General features: G+C 39.5%; 2 protein-coding genes across 2 annotated transcripts; one reads left to right on the top strand and one right to left on the bottom strand.

Moving 5' to 3' along the window:
• Positions 1 to 2,933: 2,933 nt before the first annotated feature.
• LOC4341030 (probable methyltransferase At1g29790) lies at positions 2,934 to 4,639 on the bottom strand. The gene has a single exon (XM_015787166.3). The coding sequence runs from the start codon at positions 4,606 to 4,608 to the stop codon at positions 3,049 to 3,051; it is 1,560 nt and encodes a 519-aa protein (XP_015642652.1). The 5' UTR covers positions 4,609 to 4,639; the 3' UTR covers positions 2,934 to 3,048.
• A 5,161-nt stretch (positions 4,640 to 9,800) lies between these two features.
• Positions 9,801 to 19,255, top strand: LOC4341029 (FKBP12-interacting protein of 37 kDa). The gene is made up of 13 exons (XM_015788828.3): positions 9,801 to 10,012; positions 10,144 to 10,205; positions 10,486 to 10,553; positions 10,649 to 10,685; positions 11,685 to 11,772; positions 11,849 to 11,913; positions 11,997 to 12,074; positions 12,320 to 12,367; positions 13,731 to 13,784; positions 14,252 to 14,413; positions 14,837 to 14,906; positions 18,480 to 18,535; positions 18,876 to 19,255. Exons 1-13 carry the CDS (start codon positions 9,916 to 9,918, stop codon positions 19,047 to 19,049), a joined length of 1,059 nt encoding a protein of 352 aa, XP_015644314.1. The 5' UTR covers positions 9,801 to 9,915; the 3' UTR covers positions 19,050 to 19,255.
• Positions 19,256 to 19,697: the final 442 nt, after the last annotated feature.

The following is a 19,697-nucleotide window of genomic DNA, read 5'->3' as shown; positions in this document are numbered from 1 at the left end:
CATGGTCACATCAATAACGGTGTACCAGAAATAGATATAGTGTATATCTTGAATTGGAGTCTATAAATAGCGGCACCAGAGAAAAGGTAGAGGAATAGAGGGTATACCGGATAGACCCATATAAACCTAACAAGAGAAGAGAAAGAGAGCATGTCTGTGTGAGAGAGAATCCCGGCCCACACACACTTAAGACAATCCAATGCGCTGATGTGGCGAGGACTAATGTGGCATCCTATATGTCAAAAACCACGGTAAAAACAGCCCGGAGGATGTTAAGCATCCGGTATTGGCAGTTCCAGGGTGTATTATACCCGGTTTTGTTATTCAAGGTGTATTTTAGACACGCATAAGGGTTTTGAGGGCGCAAAATGGACTTTTGCCAAAAAGAAAAAAGAACGGCGATGCGAGCACCGGCCTTGGATAAGGGCTGAACGCCATGCGTCAGCAATTCAGCAGCTAGTCTTGCGTGCGGAGGCGTCTGGAGAAGGGACACAATGAAACGCGGATCCATTTTCCTGTCAAATGGGCTCAAAACTATTTCAGTCCAATGGGCTGGTTCAGGCAGCAAAAGCACATCGCAACAAGGGGAATTTCTGGAAGGCATGTTTTTAGCCAACTCAACATGATTAATATTTTTGTTTTTCTTTTCCGAAAAAAACAGAGAGGTTGAGGGAAAATACAGAAAAATAAAGGAAAAGTTTTGTATGCAAGAATATTGATGAACTCACATGTTCCTGCCCGAAGTTTGTAATCCCGGCAAAGGAAGATAGAGAAATGTTAGAGACGCACTTCAACAATGCAATTCCAGAAGTAGTAGTACCAAAATCCAGCACAAGGAGCAACCGAATCTGTTACAAGGGCTAGAAAGTTCCAGTAGCTTCTGGACAAGTAGAGGAAGAGGGAAGGTGGAGATCGACAAGGAGGCAAGCACGCCTCCAGGTCGCCGCCGCCGTTCACCGCCTTGGCCAATTGATCGATCGATGTTATCCTATAAGCTATTGCTGCTTATGTATTGCTTCAGCTTGGGCTTGCTTGGGCTTCTTAGCGATGGGCTGACCAGCCCGTGGTGCAGCCAGCTGTTCCATGTACAGCCCACCCGAGACCCTGACAAGAAAATGGGTTGGTTTCCCCTTTCACCTGTTCGACAGAAGTTCGGAAGTCTGATGACATTACTTTTGATGTCCAAGATCCTAATGAACAGATCTAGCAACCCACATTGAATTTAGGATTGATTTGCCTTCTAAGTATTTATTATATTCAAATTCACCTTAATTCAGAACAGAGCAAACCCTGCAGATTTTTTGGACATTAATCCACATCCGGCAACCCTGCAGATGGAATTTTTTAACTTTCCCTCTGTATAATAATAACTAGCATAGTGGCCGCGCAGATTGCGCGGCTAGCATCATTATATTTTTCTATCATATAATAGCATATATGTTTTCTCATTATATTATTAAAATATATTACAATGACAACATAATTTTAAATTTTGCAATAACTTTACAAAACTACTAATATGTAATATTCATATTGTATTTTATATACGTGTAAGTTATTAATTATTTTTAATATCGAATTTTAGTTATTTGTAAATTATATATATTCCTATATGGACTCTAGACTCGTCTTTTAATATTTATTTTTTTAATTCTGAATTTTTATTATTTCTAATTGTATTTCTATGTGGCCTCTAAATTCATCTTTCAATATTTTTTAATTTTAAATTTCAAATTTCAGTTACCTCTAAATTGTATTTCTATATTGACTTTAAACTCTTATTCCCATGTTTTTCTCAATTTCAAATTTTAGTTATTTGTAAATTATATTTTTATATGGACTTTAAACACTACTTTTCATTTTATTTTGTTAATTCCGAATTTTAAGTTAGTTTTAAACTCCTATATGGACTACTTCTAACATTCCTTATTTTTTAATTCCGAATTTATATTTTTTTTCTTAATTGTATTTCTATATGGACTCCATACTCTACTTCTAATATTCCTTATTTTTAATTCCGAATTTCTATTATTTCCTAATTGTATTTCTATATGGACCCTATACTCTACTTCTAATATTCCTTATTTTTAATTCTAAATTTCAGTTATTTCCTAATTGTATTTCTATATGGACTCTAGTCTCCTCTTCTAATATTCCTTATTTTTTTTAATTCTAAATTTCAGTTATTTCCTAATTGTATTTCTATACGGACTCTAGTCTACTCTTCTAATATTTCTTATTTTTAAATTTCGAATTTCAGCTATTTCTAAATTGTATTTCTATACGGACTCTAGTCTCCTCTTCTAATATTCCTTATTTTTTAATTCCGAATTTCAGTTATTTCTAAATTGTATTTCCATATGGATTCTATACTCTACTTCTAATATTCCTTATTTTTAATTCCGAATTTCTATTATTTCTTAATTGTATTTCTATATGGACTCTAGTCTCCTCTTCTAATAATCCTTATTTTTTAATTCCGAATTTCTATTTTTTTTCTCAATTGTATTTCTATATGGATTCTATATTCTACTTCTAATATTCCTTATTTTTAATTCCGAATTTCTATTATTTCCTAATTATATTTCTATATGGACTATATACTCTACTTATAATATTCCTTATTTTTAATTTCAAATTTCAGTTATTTTCTAATTGTATTTCTATACGAACTCTAACGAACTCTAGTCTCCTCTTCTAATATTCCTTATTTTTTAATTCCGAATTTTAGCTATTTCTAAATTGTATTTCTATACGGACTCTAGTCTGCTCTTCTAATATTCCTTATTTTTTAATTTCGAATTTTAGCTATTTCTAAATTGTATTTCTATATGGACTCTGTTATTTCTTTTTCTCCGATTAATGTGAGAATTTCTAGACCATGAGAACGAACGTGAATACTCCTTTTTCTATTTCTTTAATAATATAATAGATAGATAATTGTATTTATTCATCGAGGTGTCAGATGAATCAGAGCTACTAAGATTAACAGCAACACATATCAGACGCAGCATTGCAGCGTAACTAAGAGAGATACGAGCTGGTGGATCATGAGCGTAGCGGCTTCTCGAGCAGGGCGGAGAGGTAGACCTCGTCCCTGGACTTGAAGGAGACGACCCAGCGGTGCTTCTTGTAGCGGAACTGGAGGAACATGTACATGTAGTCGTCGAGGTCCTTGCGCGCGCAGGCGAACTTGTCCACCCAGAGGAGGCCACCGGGGCGGAGCACCCGGTCCCAGTCGAAGAGCACGAAGTCCAGCATCTGCAGGTCCACCCAACCATCCAGCACCCCGCCCGTGTGCACCATGTCCATGCTGTTGTCGAACAGCGGCAGCCTCTGCCCCAGCCCGGCGTACAGCGCCACCAGCCCACGCAGCGCCACCGTCTCCGCGAACGGCGCCCCCAGGTTCACCGCCGTCGTCACCACCGTCACCCCTCGCTCCCTCATCCTCGCCGCGAAGCTCCCCGTCCCCACCGTCACGTCCAGCCCCACCCGTATCTCCCCGGGCTTCACCGCCAGCACCTCCTCCATCCGGAAGTCGGCCAGGGTGGTGCCGTTGCTGCCCTGCATCCACCGCTGCTTCTCCCTGTCCATGTCGAAGCAGCCCACGCACCGGTCGTAGCCGCGCCGCGGGTTGCGGGCCGACAGGCACCGGTAGCCGCGGCAGTGGTAGCGGCTCCACCGGACGTTGCCGTCGTCGGGGAGCGCCCACAGCGACTCGTTGATGGGGAGCGGCCGGCGGAACAGCTTGGAGGCGCGGGCGAGGCAGCGACGCCGGGGGAGGGGGTCGCAGCCGCCGAGCATCAGGCGCTGGCCGAGGTCCCAGTCGTCGGGGCAGAGCGCGCCCACGTCGTAGCTCATGTACTCGTCCAGCTCCCGCCGCATCACCACGCACGCGTGCCCGATGCTGCCGTACGTCCGGTTCGCGCCGTACGCGCCCGGCCGCCCCTCGCGGTTGCGCTTCGCCGTCACGTACTTGCGCGTCTCCTCCGCGGCGAAGAAGTTGACCAGCGGGTCGACGGCCGGGGCGCCGCCGTCGGGGTCGGGGCGGGGGATGCGGATCAGCCGGAGCACGATGTGCGCGCCGTACAGCGGGTGGATCACCTCGTCCTCCAGGAATCGCTGGAACTCCGTCATGGTCATGTTCTCCTGCTGCTGCAGCTTCCCCTTCCCCTTCCTCTTCTTGGTCTTCTTGCCGATCTTGAGCGCCGTGGCCTCCAGCTTGTCCTGCAGCTCGGCGAGCTGGACGAGCACCTCGTCGACGCGGTCCGCCAGCGCGCGGATGTCGAAGCCGGAGTACCCGCCGGCGACGGCGCCGTGGAACCTGGCGCAGCGGGCGGGGTCGTCCAGCCCGCCGGGGAGGAGGGCGTCGGTGGTGTAGAAGCGGTGGAGGCTGGCCATGCTGATGCAGATGACGAGCACGCCCATCACCAGCTGCATCGCCACCACCAGCCGCGTGAAGCGGCACCGCGCGAAGCAGAACCCCTCCATCGATGCGCGCAGGCACGGCAACCACCAAGACAGAAGAAGCGCCAATGGCGTCGCGGTTCCTATCACCCGCTGCCTGCCTAGCTTTTCTTTGTCTCTTTGGATTGATTTTTTAGCCATGAATCCAGATCAGTGCTTCTGCTTAGGGCGCACTCCAGTGCTCGCGGTGGCTCGGATCTCTGTGCCTGCGCATGCATTTCTCTCCACGCAATGTCGTTGAAGAGAAGAATTGAGCTACATGAACAGGTGTGAGCTGGGAGGTGTTGACGAGCAAAAAGCGAACGAGTTTGGTTGCAGCTTACTCTCTGTCTCATGGAAGCAAACTAGTCAAGTTGACAACTCCATCTTTCTCGTTTTTTGTACGCACTATTTTCAAATTATTAAACTATGTATTTTAAAAAAATATAGAAAAGTTACTTAAAAAAACTAGTTAATATGTAATAAATCATACGTAAATCTGCTGTATTGTTGTCCATGTATAGGGAAGCAGTTTCCAACTACTAAAAGAACACAGCCGAAACAAACAACATGGCAAATGGCAAATCAGTGGTTACTACCTCAGTTCTTTTAATACTTGATACATGACGCTATTGATTTTTAACACACATTTAACCATTTATCTTATTAAAAAGCTATATAATTATTATTATTTATTTTGTTATGTGTTGTCTTATCACTTAAAATACTTTAAGCAAGCATAGTTTATATCTTATGCATTTGTATTAAATTTTTAAATAAGACAAATGATCAAATACATGTCCAAAAGTTAATGGTGTCATCTATAAAAAAGAGGGGATAAAATCTATGTATGTTGAGTCAGTAGAGAAGTTCACATTTGAGAGTTTTCCAGAAACACAATACAAATGCATGTGCTCACAACGTGCACGCTCACCCCTATAAACACATACGCACACCCTATCTATGAGCAAATTTGAAAGACTAGGCATATAAAGGGCATATAATGAAACATCTTTTAACTATATAATATAGGTTATTACTATGGAGGAAGAACGAGAGGGACTAACCGACAACGACGACTTTTCATAGTAAGGGTGGTAGTGACTGCAAGTCGATCCTCTTCTCTAGCGACGGTAAGGTCGTCTCCTCCAACGGTGACGCAGCAATGGCGGCAGCGGTGAGGTTAGAGTTTAGAATTTCGGGGTAAGAGATGAGGCTGAAGAGGGGGAAGATGGGGTTTCTCGGGTTTAGAGGGATGGCCATGGTCGGCAGTCACAATGGTGGTAGGTAGCAGCAACGAAAGGGTGGCAAGGCAGCGAAAGTGTCGCTAGAGCTACAGAGGTAGAGGTCGAGAGTGGGAGAGGTCAGTGAAAGGGACAAGAAAGACTATGGGGTTAGGAGGCAGTGTATTGCGATGGCATCTCCGGCAGTGCGAGTTGCTAGAGATGGGAAGACGGTGGGGTGGGGGAATGGCGCTGCCACCTGTATATAGAATCAAATGTCCTAGATGGGGCAAATAGGATTTCTATAAGAAAGAGATTGAATCCTATCTTACTATAAAGTTATCCCCCACTAATTTCTTAAGCTTGACATGCACAGATGCCACATCATCATCCACTAACAAGATGCCACATCATCATCCACTAATTAACAAGATGTCACATCATCATCCATTAGCACTCATCACATTTAAACATCATGCAAACATGCTATATATTTATAGTTTTTATAATTTAAGAGCTTTTAAAATACAAACATGTTAAATTATCATCCAACATAATTCACATAATGTTTCAATGTATATCTTTATTATGTTTTATGATATAAAGTATATAGTTTATCCTCACTTAGTTAGTGCTTAAATGATTAATCTATGGTCCAAATTATCTTTCTCTTTTTTCCTTTAATTAAGTCATATCACATCAATTGTTTTTAGTCTTTAGATGATTAATATATCTCCCTACTTTTCTTCTTCCATAAAGTCATACCAGCTTACTTTTTACGTTTGAATCACCATTCTACATACTATTTAAATTTAAATTATCATAAACCACATTAATTTACTTAATCTGATGTTATCTAGCCATCTTATATGTTATTTTTTTTATTGTTATCATACTAAATTCCCGCAGCAATGCGCGAGGTTTCACCTAGTTATTATAAATTAAGTGCCTAGGTTTGACGGTCTACCAAACAGTTTAGGGTAGGGTTACCACCACCCCGCGGTTTGACGGTTACCGCGAAAACCGCATGGTATCATGAGGTATACCATAGTTTCAAAAACTGAAAAAATTACCGCACGTGATAGCCACGATAACCGTGCAATAACCGCACGGTTTTATAAACCCTGGATAATTATTGAACTAGTGTTTGCCAAGTTCACAGTAAATATACATTGAATTATTATTTAACACCATTTCACCCAGTATAATTTTAAGTTGATATTTTTTTTCTTCTTATTGTAACGCATGGAAACCTAAATAGTTGGATAAAATTAGTAGTATCATTAGGGGAGACTGGCCCCTACTGCTGCTGTTAATGGGCTATAGGCCTAGTTGATATAATTGTAGAGGAGAAAGAAAAACGTCCACCGTAAGTCCTTCAACTATGGCTCAAATTTCATTCACTCCCCTCAATCGTAAAGCAAGTTATAGATTATAATCCAATTATCAAAACCAGTGCAAATTGAGTCATTCGATGATTTAGACATCAGTTTCGTCCTGCGTGGTGTGCCTACGTGGCACGTTGACTTGGTCTCTGCCCTAGATGTCATTATAGTTTGAAAAGGTAAAAAGAACAAACTATGGGACCCACATGTTAGTGACATCACTATTTCATACTCCTCTACCTCCTCTCTTCGCCCCACTTACGGAATGGAGAACAAAACCTGTAGCTTGAGCGTGAGGCACTGGACAAGATCTAGGACACAACAACTGTCGGATGGTGGTGTTGAAGAGGCTAGCACAGAGCTCTAGCATGAGGCGGGGCTGGCGGCGGAAAAGAAGCTAGGCGGGGCGGAGAAGAAATGAAGTGAAGCGGAGAGGAAGGTAGGGCAGCGAGGGGGATGATCTCAAAGCCGTCAACGCGTCCTCCTTTGAGAGCTCAGTTGAAGCTGTCGCGCTGTCTTCGCTGCAAGCTTGTCATTTCCCGTTTGCACCGCTAGATCTACAGTACAAATGCGATGGGAAAGATGGAGCCCGATGTAGCTCAGGCCGTGCATGTTGGAGCTCGCTGGCGGGTGCGGGAATGGCATTGACACCTCCTCCCTTCTCGCACTGTCACTCCCAGTTTCTTCCCCATTGCTCTAGAGACAACACGTGTCACAGGTTTGGCAGGCGGGTGCAAAGGATGATGATGAGATTTGGCGTTATCCTTGCCACCTACTCCCTCCATCCCAAAATAAGGCAACATCATACTAGGATGTGTCGGAGTAGGCACGTCAGCTTTCTGAGGTACGTGGCGCTCGAATCAACCTCTGTTGCCTTCCTTGTAGTGCTCTATGACGGGTGGTGGATAGGGCTAGTGAGCAGGAGCTGGAGGCCGACCGTTGTTGTTCTCGAGCCTCTCTCACACCATGGACGACTACACAGCTAGTGGCAACTGGTTTTTTAAACCAGCTACCACTCCATTTATGAGAGGTCCTATCCACCTATAATTCAAATAAAATTTTCTCTTAAACTACTCATCCGATCTACGATCCAATTACACCGTTATGTTCGTAACAATTAAATCGTTATAACAAGATCTCACATGATTATATTTTGATGAAAAATTGTAAATTACTTTTATAATATATCTAAATTACTTTTAGATTTCACTAAATTACTTCTTAGACATATAAAAGTAAATTCAATAAAGTCTAAAAGTAATTTACATATATTATAGAAGTAACTTATGATAAAAAGAAAGTAACTTTAATGCATGACTTTTTTCATTGGACGTGACTATACAGCTAGTGGTAGTTGGTTTGTCTAAACCACCTACCACTCCATCTAGTGTCTCCTTTCAACTTGAAAAATGCAATAGTATGTGTCTTTTCTTAATCTCTTTAATAACTTATATCTTTTAAATCACATATTGTTTTTAAGATCTATTTGCATCATTATGCTCCACTCAAATATGTGACAAAACGAGATCCATATTGATTATATTCAAACAGTTTATTAATTTAAAAGTACTTTATTATATGTTAGAAAATAACTTCCACGTTATCAAGAAGTAACTATTACATCTTATACATGATTAATTCTCATTAGTGATTCCATCAATGTTATTTATAATTCACCAAAGGTTTTATCTTCTTTTCTCATTCTACATGAAAAATAAAAATAAAAGGAAAAAACAATCGGTGATTAAACAGATTTATAGAGAATTACTTATGAACCATGCAATAGTTACTTCCAATTAACATTGAAGTTACTTTTAAAAATCGTTAAACTTACATGTGCTGATCTGTGCTGATTAAATTTAATTTGTAGATAAAGTCATATTTTTATCCCTACAACGAATTTACTTCTAATGTCGTGACAAAGTTACTTCCGTTTTATTTTAAGTTACATTTATAAGAGATAATATATGTAGATTACTTTTAGAGTTTATTGAATTTACTTTTATATGTCTAAGAAGTAATTTAGTCAAATCTAAAATTTATGTATATGAAGTAACTTACATATGTAATAAAAGTAATTTACAAATATAAATATTTTTTTCATTGTAATATAATTATGTAAGATCTTGTTCTAAAGATTTAATTGCAGCGAACGCAATGGTGTAATTGAATTATAGATCGGATAAGTAATTTAAGAGAAAACTTCATAAGAACATAAAAAACCTAATAGCAAAAAATACTTGCATGTATGTGAGGTGCAGTAGTATTTCTCGCATGTATTGTCGGTGTCGCTGTTAAGTCTAACTCAAGATGCCTCTCAAATAGATTTTGCGTTCACACCACCCCCTCTAACCCGCCGCAGTGGTGGGGAGAAGTTAGTCGCCATGCGATCATTAGATATGCCATGACCAGAGAAAAAGGGAGGGAAATGAGGACGATATTTGATTCAACTGTGCTATTTACATTTTCTTCAATTTTGATTGCAAATGCCAAGTAAGCGTCACATAAACAACATGTCAACGCACCTCACGTGTAATGAAACTGCGTTTGGATTTGATAGGTAGCTCTGCACTTGGTCTTTCGGTTGAGAACACGACTGAGACTCGACTAATAGTCAAGGGAGGTTAACCAGACTTTTTCCATAAAAGAAAATGGGAGAGTCCTTTTGGATTAGTTTTCGTTGCCCTGGTGGCCAAAGCCCAAAAGTGCAGACGCTGAGACGCGGCCGTTCCCCTTCCCCTTCCTCGAGACCCAAAACCTAAACCCTCGCCTCGCCGTCGGTGTGCCAGCACCCTCCCGGCGGCCGGAGCGGCGCGACTTCCCATCTAACATATTGCTTCCGGCAGCCGCCGCCGGACACCATGGCTGACTCTCCGAGCCCACGCCTGGACGAGGAGGACGCCTTCGGCCGCGACTTCAACTCGTCCCCTTCGCCCACAGCCCCACCCGCCCGCTCCGGTTAGTTGTCTCTTTCTCTCCCCGTCCCTTTCCTTTCCCCTCCGACGTTCTCTCGCGCTAGGGTACATGGTTTCTCCTTTGGGAATCCTGCTTTGGTTCTTATGGTTTCTGTGGTGACGACCTCGGTGCAGGCGAGAAGAGGCCGTTCGGCGATCTGGACGACGATGACGAGGACGTTTTCGCTTCCAAGAAGGTAGTAACCTATTCACTCTTCTTGTATTTTCTCCGTAGTGACTAATGAGATGCTTTCTAGTTAATAAAATTTCTGGATGACGGAAAGACGCCATGTACCTAATTTGGTGCTTGAAACTGAATCAAGCTACTCGGTTGTACTGTTCCGCGTTATTTTGAAATATGTTCTTCTTCTAGCCCTTGGATTTAAGTAATTGGTTACCTAATCGTGCTCTGTACGGCATGAAATTCTATAGATAACCAACTAGGATCATGTTTTAAGATAAGAATTTGTGGTTCAGGGAAAGACAAAGGTGGAAGAAAGTGCGCCAGGTGCTGCCACGGGAATGATTCTGTCTCTTCGCGAGAGGTATACCAAAATTGTTGTTTTTGCTTTCAGAGCTACTAGAATCATTTATATTGTTTGTTTGGAACATGGTACTGACTTTTCTCCCCATCCTGAAGTTTGCAGAACTGTAAAGATAATCTTGCGTCATGTCAGGTTTGTCTTGCCTCACCATTTGTGCTGTTCTCATTTTTATAGTGAATGCAGACATGCAATCTTGTTGATCCTAATTCTATCTTGTTTAGTTGTTGTCTTGTAACACACTCCTGTGGCCGAGAGTAAATATTTGGTTCATTTGTACAATATATTTGCATGTATATGTCAATTATAAATAAAAGAGTTTTCATCAATATACTTATTATACTATTATTTATCATAAAAATCTGGAGAAGATAGAAACATAAGGCGGATGTACAATATATATTGCGGCCAGTTTATTGTGCTTTATGTTCTGTAGAGAAATCACATTATCTTTTCTTTTGTGCTTTATATTGATTAATATTGTTACTTTCGGGTCATGAATGGTAGTCATGATATTGTGGCCCCAAATGAAAATTTTAGTATCTAGTGAGGAATTCTGGGGCCAATGTGTTACTCCTCTGTTGATTCTTATAATACGTATTTAAAGCACTATTAGTACGTTAAGTGTATAAAAATGCAGCAATATAATCTTGTTTCAAAGTCTTTTACACAATATTTGTTTTACTGTGAATTGTTTTAGGAGAAATCACTGGTCAAAATTTAGTCTTGAAGACATTCCTGAAATTAAAATACGTTGTACAGAAATCAACTAAGGTAGTATGTATGCCTGTCTGATATAATGATCATATATTTTTATCTTCTAGTCAAATTTGGTTTTGTAGTGCAAATATATCAGTGCACTGGAGCTCCTTATATAAAGATCAACTCTTTGAAATAGAAGAATGTTCTTTTATTAGTACATCATTTTGCATGTTCAATTTTGATTATGCTAGTATCTGCAATATAAAATGCATTAACTGCAAAGCCTATCACGTTCACACTTGACCTAGTGAAAAAGAAATCCATTTACCTACAATTAAAAGTGTGTGCAGAAGTTGAGATGAAGTATTTACCAATATTGCTTTCTTGATCAAGCAAGTAGTTTCTGAAATATTGAATTTTCTTGTGTCGCAGGTGGAACGGGAGGCTGCCAAATCAGAAGTTCAAAAGTGGCATTCAGCATTTCAGAACATTCCAGCTGTACCTGCTGGAACCAATCCAGGTTGCTGAATCAAATGCTTTTCTCTCCAATTGTTTCTAAAGCTTGACCAAAGTAAATTAATGCATTTTAAGTATAGATCCTGTTTCGGTTGTTTCTTATCTCAATAACCTGAAGTCGTCGGAAGAATCATTGAAGGAGCAGGTTGGTTTGTTGTCATGTTTGTCTCGCGGATCTGCTAAGTAGTTTTGATTTGCTTCAATATGACCTTTTTTGTTTATACTCAGCTGGAGAAAGCTAAGAAAAGAGAGGCGGCTTTCATTGTAACATTTGCGAAACGTGAACAAGAAATTGCAGAACTGAAGGTACCCTCTTACTGCCTCATTTTGCTATAGGGAGATGAAAGACATGTCAATATGGATAAATCTGTTTAATATTCTGTACTTCTCAATTAATGGATTTGAAGTATACGGGCCAAGAATGCCAAGACAGTTTGAAACTTATGCCACTGCTCGCTATGTTTGATCAATCCATTTCTGCTTTGTTGCTCTTTCCCTCGTCTTTTTGTTCGTCTTGTTTGTGCTGATTGTCATTAAAATTTAATTTGCAGTCTGCAGTTAGGGATTTGAAAACTCAATTAAGGCCACCATCGATGCAGGTAACCATTAAATTGCTTGTGCTATTGGTTCTCCAAACTTTGATGCTTATTATTATAGAGTTGCTTTCGTAAGTGTTATCTTCATTGATACAAAGAAACAGACTTGAATAGAAAAATATGTGCTATATTGTACTTGTCCTTGAGCTTTTTCATCATCCTAGTTTGCCTCAATAGTGATAATTCTCAATATTTTGGTAGCATGCACTTGGCATCTTCTATACCAATTCTTAGCATGCTGTGATACATGTCTATGATGTAACTGTACAGAATTCATCTTCCAAAATCCTCTCTTTGATCTATGCACTTACACATTGTCCTTGCTTCATGTAATAGTTAATCCAAGACCTATTAAGTACATAGTAGAACAGTATATTAACATAAAACAACCTTATTATCACATTTGCATATATTGTTACTCCGATGGAATTCTTGTCTCTACATGCTTGTGATGCATATCACACAGCTTACATGGAATGGCTGAGGTGTTGTTCTTCACCCCACTCAACTTATATCTATAGCTTTGCTACTTTGCTCACGGTCTTCTCTTTGTTTTGTCTTTTCTGGATATTCCTTTTGTGATGGGATATTTCATGATCTATTTGTTTATTCTGCCATTTTAATTTTGAATCTGTTCGTCTGACCATTCACCCAAAAGAATGGGAATTATAAATGAGAACTGTGTGACATGTCATATGGTGTTGCAATGTTATATGGGGTAAGCACCATGCTGCATTGAGCCAAGTGACAGTGGCTGGAGGAGAAAACCTCTAGGAGAGGGAGATAGGCACAAACAGGAATTTACTTCTTAATCATCTTGGTTCATAGAAATGATGTGATGTGGATGCTAACAAACCAGTTTGATCCTTCCAACTAATTAAGATATCATTCCAAAACATTCTGTCCCTAAGAATACCTTGTAGATTACTAGATCATCTGTAACAAGTTGGTTGATTGCTCCCATTAGTGCAACACTTTCATGGCTAATGGGTACATGTTACATAGTCAATCTGGTGGCCTGTTTAAACTTGCATATTACAGGAACACTGACAATCTGACATGTACAAGCAACGCACACCTGTAGTTGTTTACCAAGTAAAGAGGATTCCTATTTGTTACTATGTAACATGTTTAGTGAGGTGCTAGTCAGGTGCCAAACTGCCAGACTACTTTCTAATCCCAACATCTTGAGCTCCTTGTAATAGTCTGAAGTGTTATATTCATATAAGATTAATAATTGCACTGAAACGAATAATACAATTAAACATAAGGTCCATCTCCTACAAGCATGATTCTTAATAATGCCTTCCCTTCTGTTGACAATTTAGATAACTTGTTTTAATGCCCTTTTCTGTATGATGAACAGACAAGGAGATTATTGCTTGATCCAGCAATCCACGAGGAATTTACACGATTAAAGGTTAGCGAGATTTACAAAACTAAATATTTGTGCTGTATCTTTGTGCAATTTTTTGCACTAATAGCTAGACACAAATTAAGAAAAAGCAATTATTGGATTGCTTGAACCAATGACTATAATCCTCTTTAATTGTGTATTAAGGGTACAAAACTTCGCCTTTCATCACACTGCATGCATATGTCGCAAAAATAATGTATTTATATTTCTCAGAATAAAAATATGCATTAAGTGACCAGTTGTTTTGTTTTGGGTAAGGGAGCAATGTGGTATTTTGATCATATTGTCTACTGGGTGTAGTAGGCATGACTATGACAACTTAATTTGGTATGACTGAAATTTTGGGGTGAATAATAATTGCGTTATTTTTCTTGGCCTAAACAGCTAAAGCACAGTTTCTAGGCTCACTGTCTAATGCAAGTAACTGTACTTGTGCATCAATCTTGGAACTTGCTTTTTTTTTTTACCAGAATCTTGTGGAGGAGAAGGAGAAAAAGATCAAGGAACTACAGGACAATGTTGCTGCTGTCAATTTTACTCCATCCAGTAAACATGGGAAAATGCTAATGGCCAAGTGTAGAACATTGCAAGAGGAAAATGAAGAGATTGGGGCGATGGCTTCTGAAGGAAAAGTAAGCCTCTTATAGACTTAACCCAATATAACCTGTCTTCTCATTCTTTAGGAACGTGAAATAGCTGATGAGAGAAGTTGTTGTTGAGAAATAGGAAAGTGGAATGAAATCCAATCTGATTCAAATATTGAATATCTCTCCTTGTCCAAGCAGAAGGAAAAGGAGACAATTTGAGCAGAAAGCCCATATTGCCACCTGAAAGAGCTAAATATTTTTACTTATTTTCATGGAACAACGAACATATTACATGAGAAATAATTGCATTTGATTTCCACTCTCCTCCACCCCCTGCATGCATGTCCGCCACCTTGAGCATATATATAGTTGCACCTGTTTTTCACTATTATCACTATCATCAAAGCATGATAGGCTTTTGATCCTACTACTTGTAACATTGTATTCTAAAACAATTTTTGGGTACAGATCCATGAACTTGGAATGAAAATTGCAGTTTTGAAGACTCGGAACAATGAACTCAGGAATCAGTTCAATGGTATGTTATGTAATATGCATATATTCTCCCTCCGCTTTTTTATGTAACTAGCAAAAAGCCCGTGCGTTGCAACGGAAAACAATTTGAGTTTCTAGCTTATTAAGTTAATTAAGCACATATGTAGTCCAGATAGTACTTTTATGATTTTCCTTATTGAACGAGTAGGTGATTTTGAAATTTGGGAAGAATCAGCAGTGAAATAGGAGATGACTCGCTAGAAGGTGGTTTATAGTATAGATTGTACGGACCAAAAATGTCAGTTGTAGAGGTGATGTAGCAGAACAGACACCACCACTACTAACATTTTAAGTAGTATAGATATCAAATTGAACTAACCAACGTCAAAAAATAATAAAGGATAGAGATAGTACTTTATAATCCTTTCTTCCCATTTTGCCCATTGATGATTAATTTGGACAACTACTTTATATTCTTAGCTCACTACGTACATTGTTTCAACTCTAGACTAATTCATCCTCCTGTTTAATATTGGTTGCACAATGTAGTGAATTTTATACTAGCGTGTAGCCCTTAACTATAGGAACTATTGAGGTTCATAAAGCGTTGAATGCCTATATGGGAAAACAGATGTTTAGAGCTGATGGCTTGATCATCTTTCATTAGACAAGAATTTTACGCTTAATATTAGTAGCATGGAAAGAAGGGGAGAAGTTTCTTCCCTTACAGTGAGTATCAAACAGAATGGATGTGAAGTTATTTTGCATTCTTTAGTCTACAGAATCCCATCATTAAAAATTGGCAAAATTGGTTTTAGAGCAATGAAAGTTCATAAATTTGGTTTTATAGCACCAAAAGTTACTTGTTCACTTTAATAGCATCCTAATGTTTCTTCCGTTCTCATTTTTGGCACTCCGTCAATTTTCTCTGTTTGCCATCAACGTCGACTTGTATGGCTCAGCCAATCTCCAGATCATGGAGATCAACCAGTCCGGACCCTAGGTCTCGCCGGCGGTGACCTTAGCCTCTGCCCGCTGCTTTGCTGGCTGGTGCTGGTCGTACTGGTGCCCATCTGCCGGTGCCAACCGTGGAGGCAACAACCGAGCGAATGATAACTTAATACTCTTTCTGTAGGAAACTAACTGATGGAGTATAATCTAATCTGGTTGTACATGTGTACTGCAAGAAAGAAGGGGAAAAATGGCTTCTTGATTCACTGGCAGTATCTGCATTCAAAAGGAATCACAACGCCGCAAGATGAGTCGTGGAGCCCCTCGCTGCATCACTCCCAACAGTACTCCGCGGTTCTGCACATCAATTAGTGCGTGCAAGCCGTTGCGTCTACTCCGCCGGCCATGGTTGCATTATGCCGGTGAGGGTTCCTGTTAGCAGGAATGCAGGATTGAGGATTGATGGGGATCAATGGTACCGGCGATGGACGTGAGTCTGCTGGAGACACATCACCGAAGAGCTGATGAACTGGTCGTCATGACTCACGACAAGCAATCGGTCCAGCAAGGGTGAGCAGCGATCCAAGGCGATGGGGCCAGCAGTGGAAGGATTACACGTGCTGTGCCATCTCTTCTTCCACTACCGGCAGTATGGCAGGACGATGCTGCCATGGCGCAACCGATTCGAGAGGGGGGAAAATTTTGACGGCAAACGGTAGAAAACTAACGGAAGTGCTAAAATGGGGAACGGAGGCAATTTTCAGTGCTATTAAAGTGAACCGGTAACTTTCGGTGCTATAGAAACAAGAATGTGAACTTTCGGTGCTCTAAAACCAATTTTGCCTTAAAAATTCTAGTACTCAGCTGATAGCAGAAGCAGCCAACTAGTAAGCTAAACTAAAAGAATTTCAGGTTGCATATGCTTATGCACATGTTTAGAATATGCAGTCCAACTAGTAAGCTAATGAAACTAACATTGATAAGAAGAAGAAAATCTCACATACCCTGAGTTTTTGTTTGCCTTTGGCAGTCTTTCGTGCTTTGATGTTTGGACACATTGATAAATATTTACACCTGATTTCATTTGAAGTTAGAACTTACCAGGTCTATGTTTTGTAGCTGTGTGCATGTGTATGTTATCCTAATTCCTAATATTACAATTAGTACCGTTTGTATTTTTGGCCTTGTTAATCTAGGAGTATATGAGGATTCCATTTGACCAAAACAAACTAGCAATTGTGATATCCAATCATGGCTTCCTGAAGCTGTTTTGATTTCTGAATGGGATTTTCAAGGTTGTTATCATTCCAAATGAGGATGCGATGCGACATGTCTCCTGTACTCACATTATACGAAATTTCCAGTGTACTCGTAGTGCATTGGCTCTGAATGCTGGGATTGTTTCGTGGTTGTATTGTGTTCAGTCTGTCTAATATTTCATGGCTTATAGATTTAGAATTAAAGTATGTTCATAGCAGTCTCTGCAGCAAACCATAAATGTGCTATCATATCAGAGGTTGAATCTCTTACAAGTACCCTAGATCGACCAATTAAGACCATAAGTATTATTACTTTCTACATGTTCCACATGCAGCTTTTGAAATGACATGTGATGCTGTCTGTTGACATTCTCAAAAGATTCTTGTTTTTATCTTTTATTGCTTGTGTTAGCCTTGTACTAGTTTATAATGGTCCTACTGTAGCATCAATGGGCTACGGTATCATGGTCCTTGCTGAAGTTGTACATGTGAACTTTACCAAATTTTGTTAACTGTGGAGAGGTTTGTAATGTCTCCAGCCAACCAAAACCAATCTTTTGGTAATGGCAAGATCTGGGCACAGCCAGATCCAACGCCCGTAAGGTACATTGTCTCATGGCTGTACCTATTTGTGGATAATTGAAGTTTGGGAGCTGGGGTGAGCATTTGGCCTCCCATGGATTGCTCAAACATGGTGTTAGATTTTCTTAGATTTTAAAAATGTTGCCATCACCAAATTCGTTGGCTTCAAACCAAATGACAGCCAAGCTTTTGAAGTATAACCAAAACTTTTTGTGAGGTTTGCTGGGGGTTTCAGACCAAACAAATTCAGATATGTTCAAGTTACTAAATTTAGGTAAGGCACACATTTTGCACCTATCTACTTCATTAGGCGGCTTCTAAAAACATACTAAAAAAATGGTGAAACTTCACTTCTCTAAGTTTCCTCTTGAGGGACTATATTGATGTGAACTGAGTTCTTGATTGAACGGAAATCCTGAATACTACCAAGAAACCAGTAGCCAGCTTGTTTCCCCCAAGAAATTGTTTGAAATTGTATTTCATTGTCTGAATTATTCTCAATATATTATGTTTTAGTCTACCTGCAAACAACATTACTTTTTAATTCATTGAAAGCATCACATAAATTCAGCGGAACTGGCTGCACATCCTAGAATCAATTAGGAATTAGTGCCAGGGATAATCAGGCATATACTTTAAGGATTAGTCATCTTTGTTCTTTTGGTTAGAACTTGTAAACCTATATGGCAAGTCTAACATATGTCAATATGGATCCATTAGATATTCTAATTTACCAACCTATTATGAAGTCAATGCCTTCTGCTCTTACTGAACACTAGTTTTGCTAATATTGAGTTATTTGACCATCCTTCTGTTGTCTTCAGAGCTGTATAAACACATGGATGGTCTAACAAATGACGTTGAAAGATCAAATGAAATGGTAAGTTTCATCATTTCTACCACTGTAAGTCTCTTCTGTTTATTACTCCCTCCGGGCTGATAATACTTGTCGTTTTAGACAAAGGTGAGGTCAAACTTTAGAGTCTTTGATTATAAATCATTTTTAAAATATTTGTTTTTCAAATATGGTGACTACATGTATAGATTAGTCTTAAAAAGTACTTTAATAAGATCATATATTTGTTGACACTTTTATACATATTATAATGAAAAATAATGATCAAAGTTGTTTTTTTTTGAGACCGTGCCCTTTTCCAAAACAACAAGTATTATCAACCCGGAGGGAGTAAAATAACATTTCACTTACAACCCGTTCACAGGTGGCCATTCTTCAAGATGAGTTAGAAACAAAAGATGTAGAGCTGAGAAGATTGAAGGAGATGCTTGCCCAGAAAGAAGCAACTGATGAGAACAAAATACCTCAAGAAAATGACGTCGCTGGAGATGATATAGTTGCTGCCGCCGAGAGTCAGCCAATAAAAGTAGAAACATAAGCTACGCCTTCAGCAGTCATTTCTAGAGTAGCTTGCGTTCTCAACATTCTTATTATTTTTTGTATCATGTATCAGAAGTGTTTACTTGTGTAATTTATCTAATGTCGTTTATTCTTGCCGATTTGCATTGCGCTTTGTCTGAGCACTGCAGCATGAGACGTGTTACCTACTTACCTTGAATCTAAACTCTCTTAGTTCGTGCGTCAGTGAGCTTCCTCTTGTACTCGGTATCCTATGCTTTTTGCACCGTTACAGCACAGTTTCCGTTTTAAACATCCAGAATACATATGAAATGGATGACCCATGATCTAAGCAGTACTTTTGTAAACTTTGTATCTCGGTAGCCGGCTATTCATGTAAATTTAAGAAAGTAAGAAATATGTGCTGCGTATCCGACCGGATTTCATGAAATTTTGATGTTTCGACAGGGCTTGAAAGTAGAAACCGTATGAGATTTCGAGAAGTTTTATCCAAATTTAAATTTGAATTGATAAAAAAGAAAATAAAATAAAATAAAATAAAATCTTATAAATATTATGGTATTCATAGAATCTATTGGGATATAAATTTTCGAAAACAAATGATGTATTGTGTGTATTTACTGAAACTTACATTAGGAAAGAAAAAAAATAAAGAATTAAAAAAAGA

Source organism: Oryza sativa, chromosome 6 (genome assembly GCF_034140825.1).
Source record: "Oryza sativa Japonica Group chromosome 6, ASM3414082v1".
In the NCBI taxonomy this organism is placed as follows: Eukaryota; Viridiplantae; Streptophyta; class Magnoliopsida; order Poales; family Poaceae; genus Oryza; species Oryza sativa.
This window is presented reverse-complemented; position numbering and strand designations above follow the sequence as displayed.